General features: G+C 40.6%; 1 protein-coding gene across 2 annotated transcripts in view; it reads right to left on the bottom strand.

Annotated features, from left to right (window-relative positions):
- AGBL1 (AGBL carboxypeptidase 1) overlaps positions 1 to 20658 on the bottom strand; it is an 880118-nt gene that overhangs the window by 689907 nt on the left and 169553 nt on the right. For both annotated transcript variants that reach the window (XM_084772153.1, XM_084772154.1), the window contains exons 16-17: positions 20467 to 20611; positions 10339 to 10492 (exon numbers count right to left, since the gene is read on the bottom strand). In XM_084772153.1, coding sequence (XP_084628279.1) covers positions 10339 to 10492; positions 20467 to 20611 — 299 coding nt within the window. The remainder of the gene's footprint in view (positions 1 to 10338; positions 10493 to 20466; positions 20612 to 20658) is intronic.

Here is a 20658-nt window from a genome sequence, read left to right as displayed (position 1 = left end):
AAGAAGAGCTAACACAACAGCAACTCAAAACAGTCCATAAAATAGAAAAAGAAGAAACACTTCCAATCCATCTTTCCAAACCCAGGGTTACCCTAATACCAGAATCAGATAAAGATACACAACAAAACTACAGACTAATCTCCAAATATGAAAAATTCTCAGTAAAACATTTGCAAGTCAAATTCAATAACACATCCAAAAGATCATCAACTGTGATCAAGGTGGCACCAATCCAGGGATCCAGGGATGGCTTAACATATGTAAAGCAATAAATATAATTCACCCTATAAATGAACTTAAGGGCAGAAATCACAAAAGATGGACAAAAAAAAAAAAACCTTTGTCAAAATCTAGCATTTCTTCTTAATAAGAACCCTAGGGAGACTAAGGCTAGAGAGAGCATATTACAACATAAGAAATACCATATGAGGCAAAACAATAGTCATCGTGTCAAATGGACAAACACTCCCCACTATGATCAGGAGCAAGACACTCTTATCATTGCTGTTCAGTATAGTACTTGAACACCTAGATAAACTGATAAGAGGAGGAAGTAAAGGGGATACAGATACAAAAAGAAGAAATCAAAAACCCCTATTTGCATATATGATCCTATGAATAAGAGATGTGGACACTCCACCAGGAAACTCCTAGTATACCTTGGAAAACACATTCGGCGAAGGAGATAATTGCAAAAATAACAAACCCATATCAGAGCTTTCCAATATAACCATAGGCAATTATACTGGGAAAGAAATCGCAGAAACAATCTCATAAAAGGAGCCTCAAAAATACCATTGAATAAACCCAGCCAAGGAGCTGAAAGATCTATGCAAGGAAAACTTTATGGCATCAGAAGATGCCATCTAGCAAAAATCATTCTACTAATTCAATACAATCCTCCATCAAAATTCCAACGTAGGTTTTCAATTTTTTTTTTAATTTTAAGATTCATAGCCAAAACAATCCTAAACAATGAAATGTTGCTGGAGGCATTACCATTCATGATTTCAAGCCATACTACAGAGCCATAGTAGTAAAAACAGCAAGATACTGGAACAACAACAAAACAAAACAAAACAAACAGAAAAAAACAGACATTTCGATTGATTGAGTAGAATTTGAACCCAGATGCAAGTCCACATAACAAGAATTACCTGGCTTTTAACAAAGAAGCATTGGCGAAAAGACAGAACTTTCAGCAAATGGTGCTAGAAAAATAAAGAATGTAAAGGAATGACTATTTTCAATATTGACCCTTATTTCTCACTCTGCACAAAAAAAATCAATTATAAATGAGTAACAAACTTCAACGTCAGACCTGACTCTCTGAAGTTCCTAATGGAAAGCATTGGGAGTACACTTCACGTTCTTTATCAAGCAAGGCAAGGACTTTCTGAATAGGAATCTAGCTGGTAGTGTATAGAAATTAGGACCGACAGTCCATAAACTAGACCTCATGAGTGAAAAAAAAATAAAAAAGAGACTGGTGATTATGGAAAGAGGCAGCCTATAGAATGGGGAACACTGTCTGCCGTCTACACTTATGACGGGATTGGTGTCTAGAATGCACAAAGAACTCAAAAATCTAAATACCGAGAAAACAACTCAATATAAAAGTTGGCTATGGAAGTAAAGAGTAGTTTTGAAAGATGAAATACAAATCGCTAAGAAGCGCATTTTTAAGTATTTGACATCCTTATCCCACAGGGAAAGGCAAATTTAAACTACTTTGAGATTTTATGCTGCTCCAAACAGAACGGCTAAGATTATGAACCTATGACAACCAATGCTGGCAAGGATGTGGGGAGAAGGAAAACTACTCAGTGTTGGTGGAAGTGCTAGCTCATACAGCTACTGTGGAACTCAGGGTGCGGTCTCCTCAGAAAGCTAGAAATGAAATTTGACCCCTGGTCATATCGTCAAAGTCTTACACTCTACTGCATAATTGTTTGCTCAGCATGTGCGCAGTTGCTCTATTCATAATGTCTGGTAAATGGAATCAGCCTTCATTTCCTTCAGCTAATGACTGGATAATGAAAACTTAGTACAACACAATAGAAGTTTATTTCACTATAAAAAAATAAATAAATGAAATTGGAGCTGAAGAGAAGGCTTAGTAATTAAGAGCAGAACTGTTCTTCCAGATAGACCTGAGTTTCGCTCCTCGCACTCAAGTGTGGTGGTCCACCACCATCTGTAGCTCCAGTTCCGGGTGATCTGGTGCCATCTTCCACGCTCTGCAGACACCAGCCATGTACATGGTGCACAGACATACATGCAGGCCAAACATCTGTGACAGCTATTCCTATTTGTCACGTTGACTACATCTGGAATTAGCCAAAGCCCAAACAGCTGGGTACACTTGTGAAAGGGTTTTCGTGAGTGAATGATTCCAGGTGGAAAGTCTCACCCTAAATCTAGATCATTTGAGGTGGAAAGAAAATCCACCTTATATCTGAACTACACTTTCTTGCGGCAGCCTGTGTAAAGGACATGGAAGGAAGATGTGTTTGCTCTTTGCCTGCTTGCCTTCGCTTTTCCTGGCAAGGTCATTTCCTCACTGATATTAGAGCCCACTTCTTTGTGATTCTGGTGTTTACTGATGACTATACACCCAGCTTCATGGACAGAATAACTCCTGGCTGCTTGGACTTTGCACTGGCAGACAGCCCTTGTCGGACTAGCTGAACCACCGCCTGAAAGCCTCTCTGGTACATCCCGCATATATCCATCCATTCAGTCTATCAGTCCTGTGTCTCCAGAGAGCACTGACTAGTACAACACCCATACATATGAAGTAAAAAGTAAATATGAAGGAAAATGAATGAAACTGGAAAAGTGATACGGGGTGAGGAAACCCAAACCCAGAAAGACAAACAGCTCATTTATCTCAAAGGTGGATCCTAGCTTCAAATCTATAAAATGATATGCTTAACTTGCAGCAGATAGAGAATCTAGAAAACTTGAAAGAGCTGTTGTGAAGCCAAGGAAGATCCTCGGGGACAGGAGTGATGGTTTCCATGTTGTTTGAAGGGAGAAAGGGGAAAAAATCCTAGGGACGTTTAAAACAGAGAGAAGGGAAAGAGGATAGATTAAAGGAAAAGGTGAAAGAGGGGATGACAAACATTATGAATATTTGAAGAAGCCACATGGAAACCTGCTATTTTATTTTATAAGTATTCTATAATCTCACATATGATAGAAAGTGTGTGTGTGTGTGTGTGTGTGTGTGTGTGTGTGTGTGTGTGTGTACACGTGCACATGTGTGCTTAAATAGAGTTATCCTAACTAAACTGGGTATGGGTTGAAGATGTCGTTCCTTCCAGTAGACATAGGTTGCTAATAGAAAGCGCATTGCCAGGCGTGATATACCTTCCTTTGAGCTATTTGTAAGGAGAGTCCCAGAAACCCCTAAAACAAGACAGGCTGATGCTACTGCTCTTAGCTGACACTGGAATTTCATAGTAATAGTTTATTGCTGAAGATACCCCATCCCAGGACATGGAAAAATCCTGTTGACACTGAATGGGAAGTGTCCTTTCTGCTGGCCAGTTTTCAAAGTGACAGAAGATGCTATGCAGCTTGCTGCAGGAGGAAAACTGTCAACATGCTCACTAAGCCATGAACTCTGTGAGCTAAAATAGCGATTGACTTGACAAAATATGCGTGTGAATGAAATAACTGTTTCAAAGTTACAGGGGTAACTGACTGCTTTGTGGTTGGATTTAAGGCCCATTATACAGAAGAGAATACTTATAAGCCTAATCGAGAACCTATGGCTGTGGGTGTCATGGGTCCTAGGAAAGAACCTAGTATAATTGTTTTGCTAAATAGACATAACAACAAACTACCTTTCAAATATCTTATATACCCGTCAGTAGTGATGCTCTCATTCCTCCTCAGAAAATATTTTGGCAGTGGATCGTAGCTCATATAGAGACTCAAACCTGGTCAAAATGCAGACAGTGTCTGTGGAGTTTACAGCTATGAATGGGACACTATCTCATACATAGACACACACACACACACACACACACACACACCTAAAGAAACATCACTAATATTGATGACACCTAAAGGTAAGAGAGTCTGTTTTCTTCCAAGGCATCTGCCTCAGTAGATGGCCCTACACCCATAGGCATGTGAGGCATGCATATGAGTAGCACTAATTGGACATTTTTCTAAGAAGCTGATTACGAGGTTGAGAATGGAATGTGAGGGATGGAGTCGTCCTTGAAGAGCTGAGTGGAAAAGTGGTGAGTGGATAATGATCAAAGTAGAGTGTGTACATGTCTGAAATTCTCAAACAATTAATAAAAAATATTATATTTGTATCTAAAGCAGAAGTGTTTGGGGCACTGTTGGACAGTATTACAGTAGAGGGCTTGTCTGCCATGGCAGGAGGAGGAGGCACACAAAGAAGAGTAGGTTTGCACACACAAAAAAACAGCATGTCTTGCTTAAAAAGCAAAACAAAAAGAAAAAAAACAAAACAGGAATTATTGGGGAAATGGCTGCGTCAAGGAAAACACAGAACTCTGTCCTCTCCAGGTTCAGATAAGTAATGAGACCCAAGACTCCTCTTCACTTCCACTAGGGTCTGGGTGAATAATGGCCACTCAAGACTTTCTTTACTTTGAATTCCTCTCAACTTCTGCTAAAACTCAGCATCTTCTCTCAGTTCAAATCCCAGAATGCTGACAGACAGGCAAACACAAACACACATAGAAACTTCTGACAAGCACAGACTGAGGGTAAACCTTTCTCTGTTCAAAGGATAAGGTTAATCACAGTAGTTATTAACATACAAGTTGTTAAAAAAAATACTTAATTAGACAAAGCATAATTGTGCTAAATCATCATTAACCAAGGAGCACTAGCCTCAGAAAGCATGAGCAGGAATTTTCTGAATTGATCTTGTCAATCACAGCTATCCCTGTGCCTGCTCATGGGCTGGCTCTCTTCTGTTCCATCCTGTGGGAGCATCTGCCCCCTCCTGCTACAATCTACTCACCCCTCCTCCTTCGCTCTCTGCTGTCTGTCTTACTCCTTAGATAGCATGGATTTTATCAGTTACGAGGGGCCTAGACTTACTAGTATTCCAAGCTCCTTAGAGAACCCACACTTTGTCAGTTAGGAACACCTCAAGTGCGTTACACATCCCTGATGAGCCAGGATGCTGAGCTAGGCTGTTCATTGTCTTGTGGAGGACCCTTTTGTCATCAATTTCTCCTGAAGCTTATAATGACTTCACTGGCACTTTCTCAGACTTCCTAACCTCTGTTCCACCGAAAAGGACAGAAACAAGATCCACTGGGATCTTGCTTCTGAGATCTTAAGTCTCCAGTACAAAGCCTTGAGTGTTCTCTTAGGAACATTTTGGAAAAGCACCATTCTCCAGTTTCCAAGCAGAGATGAAATATACAGCCAGTAAATCTGGTCAGAATAGAACTGAAAGTATATTTGTCAAGGAAGTAAAGCAAAACCATTCCAGGAAAGTAACTTTTTAAAAAAAGAAAATACTTTTGAAAAATAAATCAAACACACACACACACACACACACACACACACACACACACACACACACACACACACACACACAGCTTTTGAGAGACTCTCTGAAGTCTGGAGTCTACACCCAAGGAAGAGTAAAAGTAATCAATAAATTGTCCTTAAAAATTACCAGGTCTGCACATTTACAACAAATGGCCAAGGGAACTGGCCTTGAGGAAGGAAATTCTTGTTGGGCCCCATAGCCATGCTTCTTTTCTTTGGTTTTCTAAATTAAAACTCAAGTGATAATCCTACACTAGGAAAGAAAACCCTGCAGAGCACAGATCCCTCCTTACGAAAAGTGAGTGGCAGCCATTGAACCAGAAACAGGCTACATCATAGCTAACCCGCCCCCATACCTGACCAAAGCTGACCCAGTCTCTCCTGGGGGAAAAAGCAAGTTAGAGACTTGAAGCTCACCTAGAGGAAGGTCTGGAGGCAAAGAACCTTGAGCCTATGGTGCATTTGCTGTGTTCTAAATCAATATATCACATTCTATGGTTCAAAGGAACTTAAGTGGTTTTACCTCTGTATTACAGGCATGGTTAATTGCACTTTGGAGTAGATGGTGTTTATATTGTGGTGGGTGGTTCTTATTTTACAGACCCAGAGCGGGCATTTATGCACTGTAAAATGTGCTTACAGCCATGTGAATATGGCCATCACTAATTGAATTCAGTAGGTTAAATATAATGATGATGCTAATAATAAGGATGAAGTTAAGAGGGAGATGTGTCTGGGGAGATCCCAGGAGTAATCGGAAGGGAGGTAGAAGGTGGATACGATCAAGATACATTGTATACATGCATAATTTCTTACAGAATAAAAAAGATAACAAAAAATTTAATTATATAGCTGTGTTGAGTCGGTCCCCTCACATTTAAGTCCACATCTTGCAATCTGAGCTCCGTGGCAGGGGTGAGGGATCTCAGGAAAGATGTTCAAGTCAAAAGAGCATTCAATATGACTGTCTGATCCTGTACCTGTGACGTCTACACTTACCATTAGGAAGAGAAAAGTAAATAAAAGTCATTGTAAGCAACAAAGTAGTAGGATAGCTCAGGTTTGTTTAATGTGAGTTTCCACAATAACTATCCTACTTCCTGTTACATTAAGGGTGGCTACAAAAGGGGATAGAGGAAGGGCATGCTCAGACAGTGAGGCCAGAACACAGATGCACAGAGTGATGATGGAGTAAACACATTTGCTTTATTTGTAGACTCTGGAATCAAAATAACAAGGTTGGAAATCTGGCACTCCCATTGGTAATGGTATTGCACCTCCCTGGGACTCACTTGTCACCCCTATAAAATGAGGTTTTCTGAAATTAATCCCCACAATGAAAGATAACAATCAGCCACTGTCTTGGCTCACTCTATGACAATTTGATACAAATTTCAACTAACTTAGAAGAGAGAACCACAGTTAAGAAAATGCCTCTGTGAACTCCGGTGCACCACATTTGACCTCTTTCTATTGGTGGGGAGGCCTGGTGGCACTCAGAGAAAGGATAAGCAGGCTACCAAGATGAGACTTGATGGGCTGTGACCATATGGTGAGGGAGGAGATCACCTTCTGTCACAGACCTAGGGGAAGGGAATAGGGTGAAAGAGGGGGGGGAGGATGGGAGGATACAAGCCAGGAATAACAATTGAGATGTAATCTGAATAAATTATTTTTTTTAAAAGAAAATGCCTCTGTAAGATTGGCTCATAGGCAAGTGAATGAGGTATTGCTTTTATTAATGATGAATATGGGAGAGCCCAGCCCACATGGGGGTTATTCAACCTTTGGTCAGGTGGTCCTGAGTTTACAAGAAAGTAGAATGAGCAAGCCACTAGGGACAAGCCACTAAACAGCATCTCTGTGGATTCTACACGGTGTCCAGATTCCTACCCTGAGGTCCCACTCTGGCTCCCCTCAGTAATTGACTATGATGTGGAACTATAAGCTGAAATAGCTCTTTCCTCCCCCAAATTGTTTTTGTTCATGGTGTTTTATCACAGAAATAGAAACCCTAACTAATATAAAGCTACAAAACCCACTCAATTGAGGTGGTTGTTTTTGTTGTGCTGTTGTTGTTTTCAGTGAGTGAATGAGCAAAATGGGTTGGAACTCTTCTTTCATAATCTGAAGAAATAGGTGATAATAACAAAAAGCACTAGCCAACCTTATGTTTTAATTAACCCCGAATCACTCAGAATCAGACACAATTTGCAAGGACCACTGAAAAATGTAATTCTAGGGCCCCTTGTCAAAACTTATTTATTCATTTATCTTTACTAGGGCCCTTAATACTTAATGTTTTAACATTTTTAGCAGACACACAACATGCACACATCTATGAGGTAGTGTGAGATTTTTAGTATGTTTACAAAGACCCAAGACTGATTACACTTTTTGATGTATAAATCACCTCAAATATTTAGCATTTTTAAAATTGTTTACACATGCTACCTGCAACTATTACACTGAATTACTGATAGCTATAGTTCTCTCTGTGTGTCATGGAGCATTGGACATTTTCCTGACTATCCAATAGCATTGTTATACCCACAAGCCATTCCCTCCCTCCTTTCTTGCCCTGGTTCTCTTCCTCGTCTCAAGAAAACACTTCTTGAGTCTGTGTTAGTTTGATTCTCTATTGCACTCATAAAACACTGACCAAAACCAAGTTGGGAAAGAAAAGGGGTGTATTTGGCTTACTGTCCATCACTGAGGGAAATAGGGCAAGAACTCAAACAGAGCAGGAGCCAGAGGCACGAATTGTAGCAGAGACCACAGAAAAACATTTTTACTTGCTTGCTTGTTCTCCATGGCTTGCTCAGCTTACTCCCTATACAGCACAAGACTACCTGGGCATCGTCCACAGTAGGATGGGCCCTCCCACACCAATCATTAATTTTAAAATGCCCCCATTATGCACAGGCCAATGTGACAGAGACAGTTAAGGATTCCTCTAGTCATCAGACTCCAGTTTGGGTCAGGTTGACTGAAAGAAGTTACCAGAAGGGTATCTAATTCTATAAACTACATTTTTAGTTTCCACACATAAATGAGATTACATGGTATTTGTCTTTATGTGCCTCGATTGGCATAGTCAAAGGTCTTTACTTTCTGGTGCCACAAGTACCTGGTAGAAACTGTTCAAAAATTCCAAGTGGGCATGGTGGCATACCCCTTTAATCCCAGAACTCCAGAGGCAGAGACAGGTGGATCTCTATGAGTCAAGGCCAGCCTGGTCTACAAAGCCAGCCCAGGACAACCAGGGCTGTTACACAGAGAAATCCTGTCTTAAAAAAAAAAAAAAGAATTCCAAGATGGTAAAGGAGTAGGATGGAAATCAAACAAAGGCATGGTTCTTCTCAGCAGGAAAACATATTAAAATATACACTTTTAACTAACCACATACATAGCAAACAGAAATCATTCTTATTTTATCAGTGGATTAGAAGTGCCCTAAAACCCAAACTCTAAGAAACAGTTCAATTAAAAAATAAAGAAAGAAATGGGAAGAAAAGACCAATTATGAATCAATTTGGGCTGATTTACGCTTGCTGTTTATATGATTAGTTAAATAAATGCTTGTTTTCATGTGCCTTTTATGTTCTCCTCCTTGGGAACAGAAATTGGAAAACACCGCCTTACTTGTCTCTACTTACTTAAATAAATAACTATCCAGTGAAGACTGCCCTGGATTACCATCTTCAGCTCCCAGGCTTTGTTCATCTGCCAAGTAGGGGGCTCAGTGGCTGATAGGAAACTGCTCTTAAATGCATAAAACACATAAGAGAATTTTTGAAAAATCCCTTACTATTCATTAAGGTATTTTAGGGCCTTGTTAATTCAGATGGGATAATCAGTTGTTGATTAGCCAGGTTGTTAAGCATCCATTGTCAGATGCTGATGGGGTTTGAGAAATTACATTTCCTATCTACCCAAGAATCACCTGAACACCATTAGCACTTCATTGGGTACATGATGGTATTTTCTGGGGATCAATTTGCTCGGCTTTTTATTCACCAGTCTTTTCTTTCATAGTCCAAATTTCTCCTTATTGCAAATCATTCCTCCTTCACTTCTGTTTCTCTTGCCTCACTGAGATCTCAAGCTTATTGGTAACAAGTCAGTCACAATTATACTCAAGACTCTAGTAGTGAAGGGGTGTGATAATGTGTATATTGGGATGTCTGTGTGCATCCATGTGTCTGGATGACTGCCTATGTATCCGCATGTGTCTCGATGTCAGTGTGTTTATCCGTGTTCTCGATTTGGCTTTGCTTTGATTTCAGAGTTATTGGCTACATCCTCTTCTAGCCTCAGACTTTCAGGTGCAAGCAGTCAGTCAGGTTACCAAGAAAATTCATCAGGCAGAACCCAAAGACTCTGCTTCCTTCTTTTCCATACTGACTGACTGAGAGTAACAGAGCAAGGGTGGCGAGAGAAGAGCCTGGATTAGGGGTTGGAAAACGTCATGCAGAAGCCTGGTGTTTGTTTTCAACAAGGAAGTCACCACCTCAGATAATCTGCTCTGTACTCTAGCGGGTCATTTCCCCTCCCCGCCACAGTCAGCCATTCATTTTCCCCATTCGTCACCAACAGAATGACCTTAGCATTTACTTTTTGTGCCACATGAAGAAGGCTCAGTGATGTATGTCTATCAAGACAGACAAGTCCCCCATCAGTTATAGAACTTCCACTCTAAATGGACAGGAGTGTTCCCAAGGCTTCAGAGGGGCCTCCCAGCCAAATGTGCAAGAAGAGGGTCATTAGTTTACTCACGGAACTGCTCCAGATGCTCAGAGCTGTTAGATTCAGGAAAGGCAGTGATAGTCACCAGCGGACAGGGATTCCCTCCCAGTGTCTGGCAGAGAACATCCTGTCGGAAGTAGACTTGCCTAGGATCAATGCTTCTCTCCAGCATTTCAAGGTGAGTCTACACCAGAAACAAAACATGCATGCATATTATTAATATTTATTTAATAGCTCAACACAGAAAAATATCTTTTGCTCACTAAATCTTGTAATTATTAAAAGTGCTTTTGCCAACCCAATCCGCTTGGTGCGTAGGGAGCACTGAGTGCTGAGAGGCTGCTCTTAGGAGAGGTGTAGTGGGGCTGAACAGACAGCATTGCTCCTGCATAGATCTGCATAACATATTTGTCTGCAAGTTGTGCTATCCAGAAGCAGGCAGGGACATAAAATGTTCTTTCCATCACTATAGTGTGGATACCATGAAGAGAGAGGATAGCAGAGGAGTGGAGACCAGGAAGCCATGAGTGCCGCCAGCAGCCGCGCAGAATACAGCAGGTCCAGCATTAAGGAAAAGCTATGAGCTTCACCCCTGTGATGCTAAGTTAGCAAAACACTGACCAGTAACAACTGACTTTTCCAACTGTACCTCCAGACTTAAATACTAGTCAAAGCCAGAACATTACACAAGAGATGAGAAAGCCATTGAAACAAGGACACCTAGTGAACAACCTTAAAGGCCTCTGGGGGACTCCTTGTAAACAAGCTAGAGACGCCCTGTGATCTCCATCTGGTTACAGTGACTTCAACAACCAGAGAGGGCACAGCCAGCCACACTGCAGCTTGAGAAAATTGGTGGACAAGCATGATCTAGCTTACGACCTCAAGTGTTCACTGTAACCAGGTAGATGTCCATAGAGCAAAGGAGAAACAACCTACCTTCTCCCTTAATAAATAAGCCTGTGAAGTAAATGAAACACACACACACACACACACGCACACGAACACATACACATGCACACGCGCACACACACACACACACATACACACACACTATTTTTTTTTGACTTATACTTCTTTCTGAAGAACTATATGCCAGAAGACGTGAAGCACTGCTTAAAGCTTGAGAGTAGAAAGGATTTTAACCCAACAGCTCAGCATCTGTCAGGTTTATGATCACAAGCAGTTAAATAAGCTTCAAGTCAAAACAGCTATTGAAAAACTAGTTGCTAAATAATACATATGAATTTCTCAAAACTGAAAGCTAAGCATATACATGAAAAATGAATAAATTAAAACAAAATATTAACTTTTTCAGTATACACACATACACACACACACACACACACACACAGCAGTATTTGTTCCCAAAGGGCGGGGGGAGGGGAGGGCAATTGGTTGTGGTTTTAATGGTCTCTATCTGTTGAAATGGAGCTTCCTTGATATGATGATGAGGTGATTTTTTTTAATTTCTTAATTTTTTTAACAGTTTGCCTAAGGAGGTAGCTCAGAGGCAGAGCACTGCCGAGCATGCGCAATACACGGCTCCTAATCCCTAGTACTAAGTAAAAAAGGGTAATTGCCTAAAATTAAATGGAGACTAAAAAGCAAGGCTTGGTGAGATGGCGTCCCGGTTGAGAGGGTGTGCTACTCCTGCAGAAGACCCGAGTTCCAGTCTAACACCCATGTCAGGTGGCTCACAGGTCTGACTCTCTATCCTCACCTCCATGGGCAACTGTGCCCATGTGCACATAGCCTTATACAGACACACATGAATACATATCATTTTTAAAAATTGCAAGAACATGCAATGTTATCTGTTATTGTTGGTGAAGCAATATTAGTTTCAACTGTGTTATATTTAAATGAAATTTAAATGAATTTAAAATGAAACAAGAGTATTTTGTACCCGCTCAGGAGCAGGGGAAACAACTGAAAGAAAATGTGGTCCACATCGCATATGAAAACAAAACAAAGGCTTCAGCAGAGCACAGCAAAGAACATCTACTCAAATGACAGCTATATCCAAATATGTTGTAAGTCTAAACGCATTAATCAGTCTTATAAAATGGCAGAAACATTTGGATTACTGTTTTTAACATTCTAATGCATGTTGTATATAAGAGGTACTTTTGAAAGCAGCCAGTGTATATGAGAAACACTCCTAAATTATCTCTTTATTTTATTTGCCCGTACTCTAACATTTTGAGGGAGAAATATTGAATATAAAAGGAAATGTAAACATAAATTAAAGCAGGCAAGGCAACAGTAATATATGACAAAGTCATATTCCAGATCAAGTGCATTAAATGGGATTTTAAAATCTTATTTTGATAAAGGGCACAATTCGCAATGAACATATAAAACTCATAAATCTTACGAATCAAATAACATGGCTTTGAAATACAAAGCACAAAACAGCAGAAAAGGGAAAAATGACACTAGGAGTGGGAAATTGTAAAATGGCATCACAGATGTGGGTAAACAGCAAAAGCAGTAATGCAGAACAAGTGAACAGTGTTGCCATTTATGTAGTTGTCTTAACATGTTTTATTTAATTATTCTCAAACATCCATGAAATTGGAATAATAATTAGTCATAGTAATATATGGGCTGTTAAAATTCACTATGTTTTAACAAAAAGGAAAATTATATAAACCACATTTTCTGATCATTATTAAGAAAAATTCAAGCTAAATTAAAAATGATTTTTAAAATGGCAAAAAAAAAAAAAAAAGAACCACCCACAACTGTTTGAGAAATAGAAAAACATTTTCCCACAAGAAGCTTACTGAAGAAGTTTATATGCCAAAAAGAAAACCAATCTTGGGTTCCCAAGTTCAAGGCCTGTTTTAAGAGTTAGATTTATGGAGGTACTGATTAATATTTGCATTAGCAAAAGCAAAGACCTGCCCTGAAGCCTTTCCCAAAGTGCATTCAGTGGGAGGTTAATAAGCACTGAAATAAATATCTAAGGAGCTGGAGGAGATGAGTCAGTCATAGTCAAAACACTGGAAATGGTGAGTTAAATATCATGAAAAGGGCTTCATGACGCAGGATGCCTCAGCTCCTTCACTATGGACGCATGCACCGTCAGTGCTGAGAATGAAGATTGGCATTCGGTGAATCATGAATCTAAATGGCCACTAGATTCTTTTTTTTCTATAAAGATTACAGGAGGCCTTGGAAAATGGCTCAGTGGGTAAAGGTGTGTGCTGCCAAGGCTGAAGACCCAAGTTCAATCCCCAAGACCCACATGATAGAAGGGAAAAACAATTCTTCCAAGTTATTCTCTGTCTTCCACATGTGCACAGTGATCCATGTGAGTACATATACACGCAAAAATAAAGATAGATGATAGATGACAGATAGATAGATAGATAGATAGATAGATAGATAGATAGACAGAGACTTAGATAGATACATAGATAGACACATAGATAGACAGATGCCATTTAAAATGTAAGTATTTAGAATATTGTAGGGTTATAGAATGTACTTTGGGAAACAGCATTGTGCCAAATTGTTCTGAGTCAGACTCTCTCTTTCATTTTTCTCTCATTTCATTATGGCCACAAGGGTCCTCACTGAGATGAGCTGGGATGATTGACAGACAACCTGTCAAGGAAAAGTGGTGATTATCATTTTGTTACAAATAACTCACAGAAGTTTAGTCCTTGATATCAAACAATAAAAAATAAATAGATGAAATGATAGGGCTGCAGTGCAGCTCGGTGATAGAACACAACTTGTTAAGAGACCCTGGCTTTCCACGTCCCCTGCAGGGGGAGGCCTGGTGGCACTCAGAGGAAGGATAGCAGGCTACCAAGAAGAGACCTGATACCCTATGAGCATATACAGGGGGAGGAGATCCCTCTCAGTCACAGTTATAGGGGAAAGGAGAATGGGAGGGAGGGAGGAATGGGAGGATACAAGGGATGGGATAACAACTGAGATATAATATGAATAAATTAATAAACTATATTTTAAAAAAAGAGAGACCCTGGCTTTAATAGTTGGCACTACTGGGTATCATAATAGTAATGAAAATAGTAATAATAAAATATAAGTTTTAGAACTGGGATGCGGGAGACGAGTTCAGTTTTCCATTTGTCTGTGGAAGTCATTAAGTACAGGGGCTTGTGAGAGTCGAAGGTGACAAAGACATCACCATGCCACAAAACTTGTCCTTCTCAGTATGCCTCCGCCTGCTCCCCACCAGAAAATGCAAGAGCAACAGGATTGACTTCTGTTCATTTGTATTATATGTACAATTATTGTTGGCATTACAACCCTCCAAATGCCTAGTATACATTAACTTAAGCTCATTCCCATAAACTGTGATTTTCCATAACCACCCCTCCTCACCTATCAATGAAATAGTTGCCCCTTGGACTTATTACCTAATGTGTACCAAATATGCAACACCTCCAACTCCAAGAAGATTATTTTGGTTCTAGTCACACCCTCGCAGTCAATCAATAAAAAAGCTTCTGCTAGATTTCCTTTTGCTCAGATGGCTTTGTCTTGGTCTCCAGCTGGATGCTCCCACCTCAGGACCAGAAAGGCTCTCTTAATTGGATATTGTTGGGATCCTTGATGGGAGAAGCAGGCCTTGTGAATACAAGTGCCAACTGATGCTAATTACATGCCCCCTGGAAGCCACAGGGATGGGTTTCTTTGTGGAAAAAAAAAATGGCACAGTGTTCAAAGAAACTGCTGCAACACCCAGAGAGGTTGATTTCTTAAAGAGAAAGGCCTGTCTGCAGGGAGACCAAGCTGATAACCTTAGCCCGGGGCCACATCTGGACCTTCTCCATGGTGTCCTTGGGCTTTCTTAAAGCTTCCACAAAAGCCATTCCTTGACCTCAGCAGGTTACTCTGCTGATGGCCACTTACAAAGCCAGAAGCACCACGCTCTGGAAAATCATCTTTTCTTCTTGTGATCCTCTAAAACCTGCACTTTCTGGTGCCCTAATTTAGCAGGGAAGCACACTCATCAAGGACCTGGCCTATTTTATTTTTGTACTGCTTATTTCACTTGACACTTCAATACACTCAGCAGATAACCAGAACTCCTCATCACAAGAACAAACAACACCTTTAAGTAAAAACAGAAGCTAGGGAGCATGCTGGAAGTTCTGAACAGTCTTCATCCAAATATGTTTTGTTCCTCTGATGCTGCTGATGGATGCAGGTGTCTGGGAAACACCTTTGCACTTCTAGACACCCTCATGTTCCAGGAGCTTACTTGAAAACCAAGAGGGACCCACATGTGTAGGGGGCCTAAGCCCAGTCCACTCATGTTCTTTGGTTGGTGCTTCAGTCTATGTAAGCCTCCATGTGCCTAGGTTAGTTCACTCTGTTTCCCTGCCTGCCTTTGGATCACTTTCCCCTAACTGGGCTGCCTTGTCTGGCCTCAGTGGAAGAGTTTATGCTTAGTTGTGCCACTACATGATGTGCTGGGGTGAGTTTGTAAAGGCGGGCTCCAGTTTTCAGAGGAGAAAGGGAAAGTCGAGAGGGGGAAAGGAGATAGGAGGGTGAGACCAGGAGGAGAGGAGGGAGGGAGCTGGGATCAGGATATAAAATGAATAAATAAATACATTTAATAAAATGTAAAAACAAAAATAAGAGGGACATTTGCCATTTATAAAGAGAAGAAGGTTGTAATATCTCTTATAAATTAAAAAGTAAAGATAATAAGTGACTGATATGATAAGGACATCCGGAGCTTTGTGCTCTTCTACTTGATCTTTAGATACTTTGCATTATAGTATAGATTATGGAATGGGCAGCCAATGACTCTAACAGAGAAAATGGTTATCATAGATACCACATCGGTGCTCTACTGGTTACCAACTGGACTCGATCACTGAGGTAGACACTCTTAATCTTCTATCGGTCAATTATCTTATATTCATAAGTATATAGCAATGGCATTTTGCTTCCATTTTACAGATATGAAGAGCAAGTTAGGGAGAATTATAAGGGTTTTCAAATATCTACAAAGCAAGGAAACACAGGCCTAGACCTCCATCTGACTTCCAAAAATTATTCATACATTGTGATTCTCCTTGGTGTGAGCTTTCCTAGGAAGATGTCATATGAACCATCTACTCACCGGAGGAATAGAGGGCACTGACAGACCAAGGAAATGATTCTTCCCAGGACCAACTTGGTAAAACAATGAGTTGGGTGTTTTTTTGTTTTGTTTTGTTTTGTTTTTGTTTTTGTTTTTGTTTTTTTGAGATTACACATAGGTGTACTGGTAGTCAGTCTTCTCCTTCTTATCCATGGTACCCGAAAGACCACATACAGAAAGTGGATGCTGGGGTGAGGACAAGTCCCAGGCAAGGATATGGTGGCTCTACCTTTTTCATGAGTGAATTAATAGCTTCCTTATTAAGTGTAGCATAGACCCAGGTGTCCCCATGTTGTTCTGCTGATTTTCTTGTCTTGACTCGTGGCCAAGGTGTTCCTTAGCTGCCACAGCAACTTTGCTTCAAGACCACCCAAGTTAACATCTCACCTGGAGTACACAGCTCCACCATGGCAGCTCCAGACATCTGGCATTTTCCTTCTCTTTTGGCAAAAGCCTGTCCTTCGAATACATCTTGGCTCCTTCATATCAAGACCCTGCATCAGCATCGGCCTTTTGTGTTGGCCTATACAAGGCTAGGTCTCTGCCTATTGATTATGTGACAACACTGATTTATAGCCTGCTGGTTGCATCTTTGATCTAGCACACGCAAGTCAACATTTCCCATTTGATGTCCCTGAAACTCTCCATTTATTCTGAACTCTTCATAAAATGGAAGACATTGTACATAAAGAGTTCTTCTCTTTTCTTTCTCCTGTGTTCCCCTCCTCCTTTTTCTTTCCCTACAATTTTTCTCATCTCTGAATATGGGAGTTATCATTTTCTCCATTAAGTTTATAAATCAGGGAAAAGAAAAACAAGAGTCTCTGCCCCACTGATATACTGCTTACAAGGTTTAATAAGGGGAAAATGGGAGGGAGGGAAGAATGGGAGGATACAAGGGATGGGATAACCATTGAGATGTAACAAGAATAAATTAATTTTTAAAAAGGAAAAAATAAAATAAAATAAAATGATAAAAAAAAAACAAGCTTTGTTAAGCTCTCCCAACATAGAACTCCCACTTATGACCCCCTTCCTTATCTCTTGCCCACGTATACAGCTAAAAGTTCTCAATGAGATTCCATTTATTCACCAACTAATCTACCAAAATTTGTCTTGGGGTCTCATTTTCAGCCTGTACCAGTGCTCCATAGAAGCCGTTCATAGCATCACCTCAGTATTTTAACAGCTGAGCAGTCCTTTCAGTTAGCTCTATTGTGATATGGCTGATTGAAACCTAACCCTCTTTGTTTGCTTCAGAATTATAATATCCCATTCCTTTCACTTAGCTTTATTTTAATGCTGTAATTTGGACGATTATCCAGCAGAATTGCTGGCAAGCATCAGGAAGATATCAGTTTGAAAAGACCAAATACTAACTCTCTTATTAAAAGAAAATAATAATGTTTTTAAAGTTTCAAAATGATATTCACAGTAAAAAAAATATCCAGCATATAGTCCTCTGCTATAAAAAATGTTTGCAATCCTTAAACATAATTTTTGTTATATGAAATTTACAAATTGGGAATTTCACGTGAAAATTTATTTCCCACTCCTCAACATAAACCTCAAGTCACATACAGCTAATTCTACCCTTGGGACATCATCCACATTAGTTTGTCATTGATCAGTTTGAAAAGAACTGTTTTAGGACACATCCAAAAATAAAAATGACCAGTGTGTGTCCCAGAACCAACTCATTCTGTGGATGTGAGAGGAAGGGTTTCACAAGTGAAGCCAAAATCAATTACACTCCTAACCTAGAGAGGATGAAGGCCATCAATCATTGGAAATGCGAAGTCTAAAGTTGAAAATATCTTTTTCACTTTCCAGATAACCGATTATCTTTTATACCCTATTCTGCTCACTTAAGAGAAAGAAGCCCCACACAGACAGCTTTCTTGTGTCTTTTCTTATTAACTTTTCTCAAATGTCTACAGTTCAGTAGAAAATAGCAAAACACTAAACATCAGTTAGCAACCTCATCTAGCTAGCTTGGCTTCATCTACTCCCTCTAAGAAGGGTCTTCCTTGCTGGTGCTTTTGTCTCCCTTGAAAATGAAAAAATTTTCCCCTAGGGCCCAGTCACTCCTCAGGTATATGTAAGTTGTAAGTATTAGACTCTGTGCTCTGGTCAGACAAGCCTCTGGGAAAGGTGCCCAGAGGCCCAAAGCAAGATGGAAGCCTGATTCCTGGCTTTGAACCAGCTTGTAGACACTCACCAAGAGGCTATTAGAGCATCCTGAGATAAGAGCCGGACCACGTTTGATAAAAAGCTGTTATTATTCAGCTGAACCACATCCACAGCACTCAGGGTTTCAGATAAAATCCTTGAGATGGTGATTTAAATTCCCCCATCTGCATAGCTATACCCTCCCAGAACCCAATGACTGTACATACTTATAACATTTATCAAGCTGAATTTTTAGTCCCTATGGTATGTAATAGTAAGCAAGAACATGGAGCTGATGCCAGAGCTGAAGAGTCCACTGGACTCACTCCTTACTCCTACAGTGGCATAGAAAGGCCACGGGGATTAACATGGAAGGACAACACTCTGTTCCCCATGTTGTCACTAGCCAGATATGGGACATCTCAGCCTCAGTTAATGCATCTATAAATGCTACCGGTGATTCAAACCAGCTCCCAGACCCATTTGAATGCTTTATATGCACCTCCCCAAGATCCTCCTCGGGGTGCAAGGCAGTCTAACAAATGGCTATGCGTGGGTGTCCTACGCCCAGGTTTCTTCCTCCAATGGAAAAAGTGAACATGTACGCAAAAGTGCATCTCCCTCTCCATCAGACATTCCACATGCAGCGCTTCACACTCAAGGCCATTAGAACAGAGAGAAGCACTCATGAGTCCCTGCCTGCCATGTGTTCCCAAAGGCAGCAAGCATGCCTTACATCAGGCATGGCTTGTTTCAGCATATTGTGAGATGAACATTCTTTACATTGATTTCTTGGGTCCTCTAAGGGTGATGCACAAATAATGCTAGTTGTGTTGCTTCTACAATCTGGAAAACAGTAAAAAAAAAAAACTATCTCCACAGGCAAGACAACATATGGGGGGAAAAGGACAGCTGCACTTTCATGAAGGCCTTAGCCAAGTAGTTTGAGTGTGCCTGCTCCAGGAGATTTTTATTTATACCAAACCGTTTCTTTTGAATGGTTGTTATCTTGTCCTGTGCTTTATCACAGTCTTAAAATGAAAATGTTCAAACTTCAGGCTAAATGCTATATACAGGCATATACATAATATTATAAGTACGGCAGCAACATTTTGTATCAGCACAGCAGATAAAAGTGTTTCGTAGAAGATACTGTAACTCTCTATTCCACAGGGCAGTCATGAAATAGCTAGGGGAAAGTGATGGTTTGCTACCTTTTGGAAATGATAGCAAACTGCATGGGCTAGACAGAAGTTTCCTCAGTTTTCCTATGAATGATCTTATGGGGGCTTCCAAAGCAGGAATACCTGTGAGTGCTGCCTGGCTTGTGCTGCACCTTCTACATAAACCATCATGGGCCCTGGGCTCGTTGTTTTCTCCCTCCACTTTTTTGCTCAAATACAGACTTGGGATCCACTGGAGAAGCTGACTTGTTTGCTCACTCACAGACTCACTCAAACTCTCTCTCTCCTGCCTTCTGCCTCTCCCTTCTAGTGAGGAATGCTTTTCTGCATCTCTGCCAACTTGCTTGTGCTGACCCTAATTTGTTACTAAGAACTTCATCCTTTATTTGTGAGAGGGTCCCTAAGACATGACCCCAGCTCCCGCTCTCAACCAGCAGACAACTTGGGTCTTTAGAACAACACTGAACAAGACCCAGCCATGTGCTCGGACCAGGGCAGGACACAAAACACCAGGCAGGTCAGTGACAACACACCTCAGTGTCTTAGGAAGACAATAGCTCTACTCCCTCAGTTCACCCCTGATGCCAGGGTCTCTGAAACATTCTCAGAAAAACCTCTCTCCCATTCTCTCTTACCAAGTAACAATGTGTAGGGCATTACCATCAGGGTGGAGTAGGTGTAGGGATAGTGGTAGGCCAGGTAGCACGCATCCTCATTGTGCGGGAAGGTAACTGCAAAGGTGAGGGTGTAATAGTGCTTCCCGGATGTTCCATCCATGATAGCTGCATTCTGACGATAGTGATTTCTAAACAAAGAAAAGGACAAGATGAGGATAAATGAAGATAAGCATGG

This window comes from Acomys minous (assembly GCF_964271855.1).
Source record: "Acomys minous genome assembly, chromosome: 2".
Taxonomy (NCBI): domain Eukaryota; kingdom Metazoa; phylum Chordata; class Mammalia; order Rodentia; family Muridae; genus Acomys; species Acomys minous.
The sequence above is the reverse complement of the archived record's forward strand: the minus strand, read 5'-3'. Positions and strand labels throughout refer to the sequence as shown.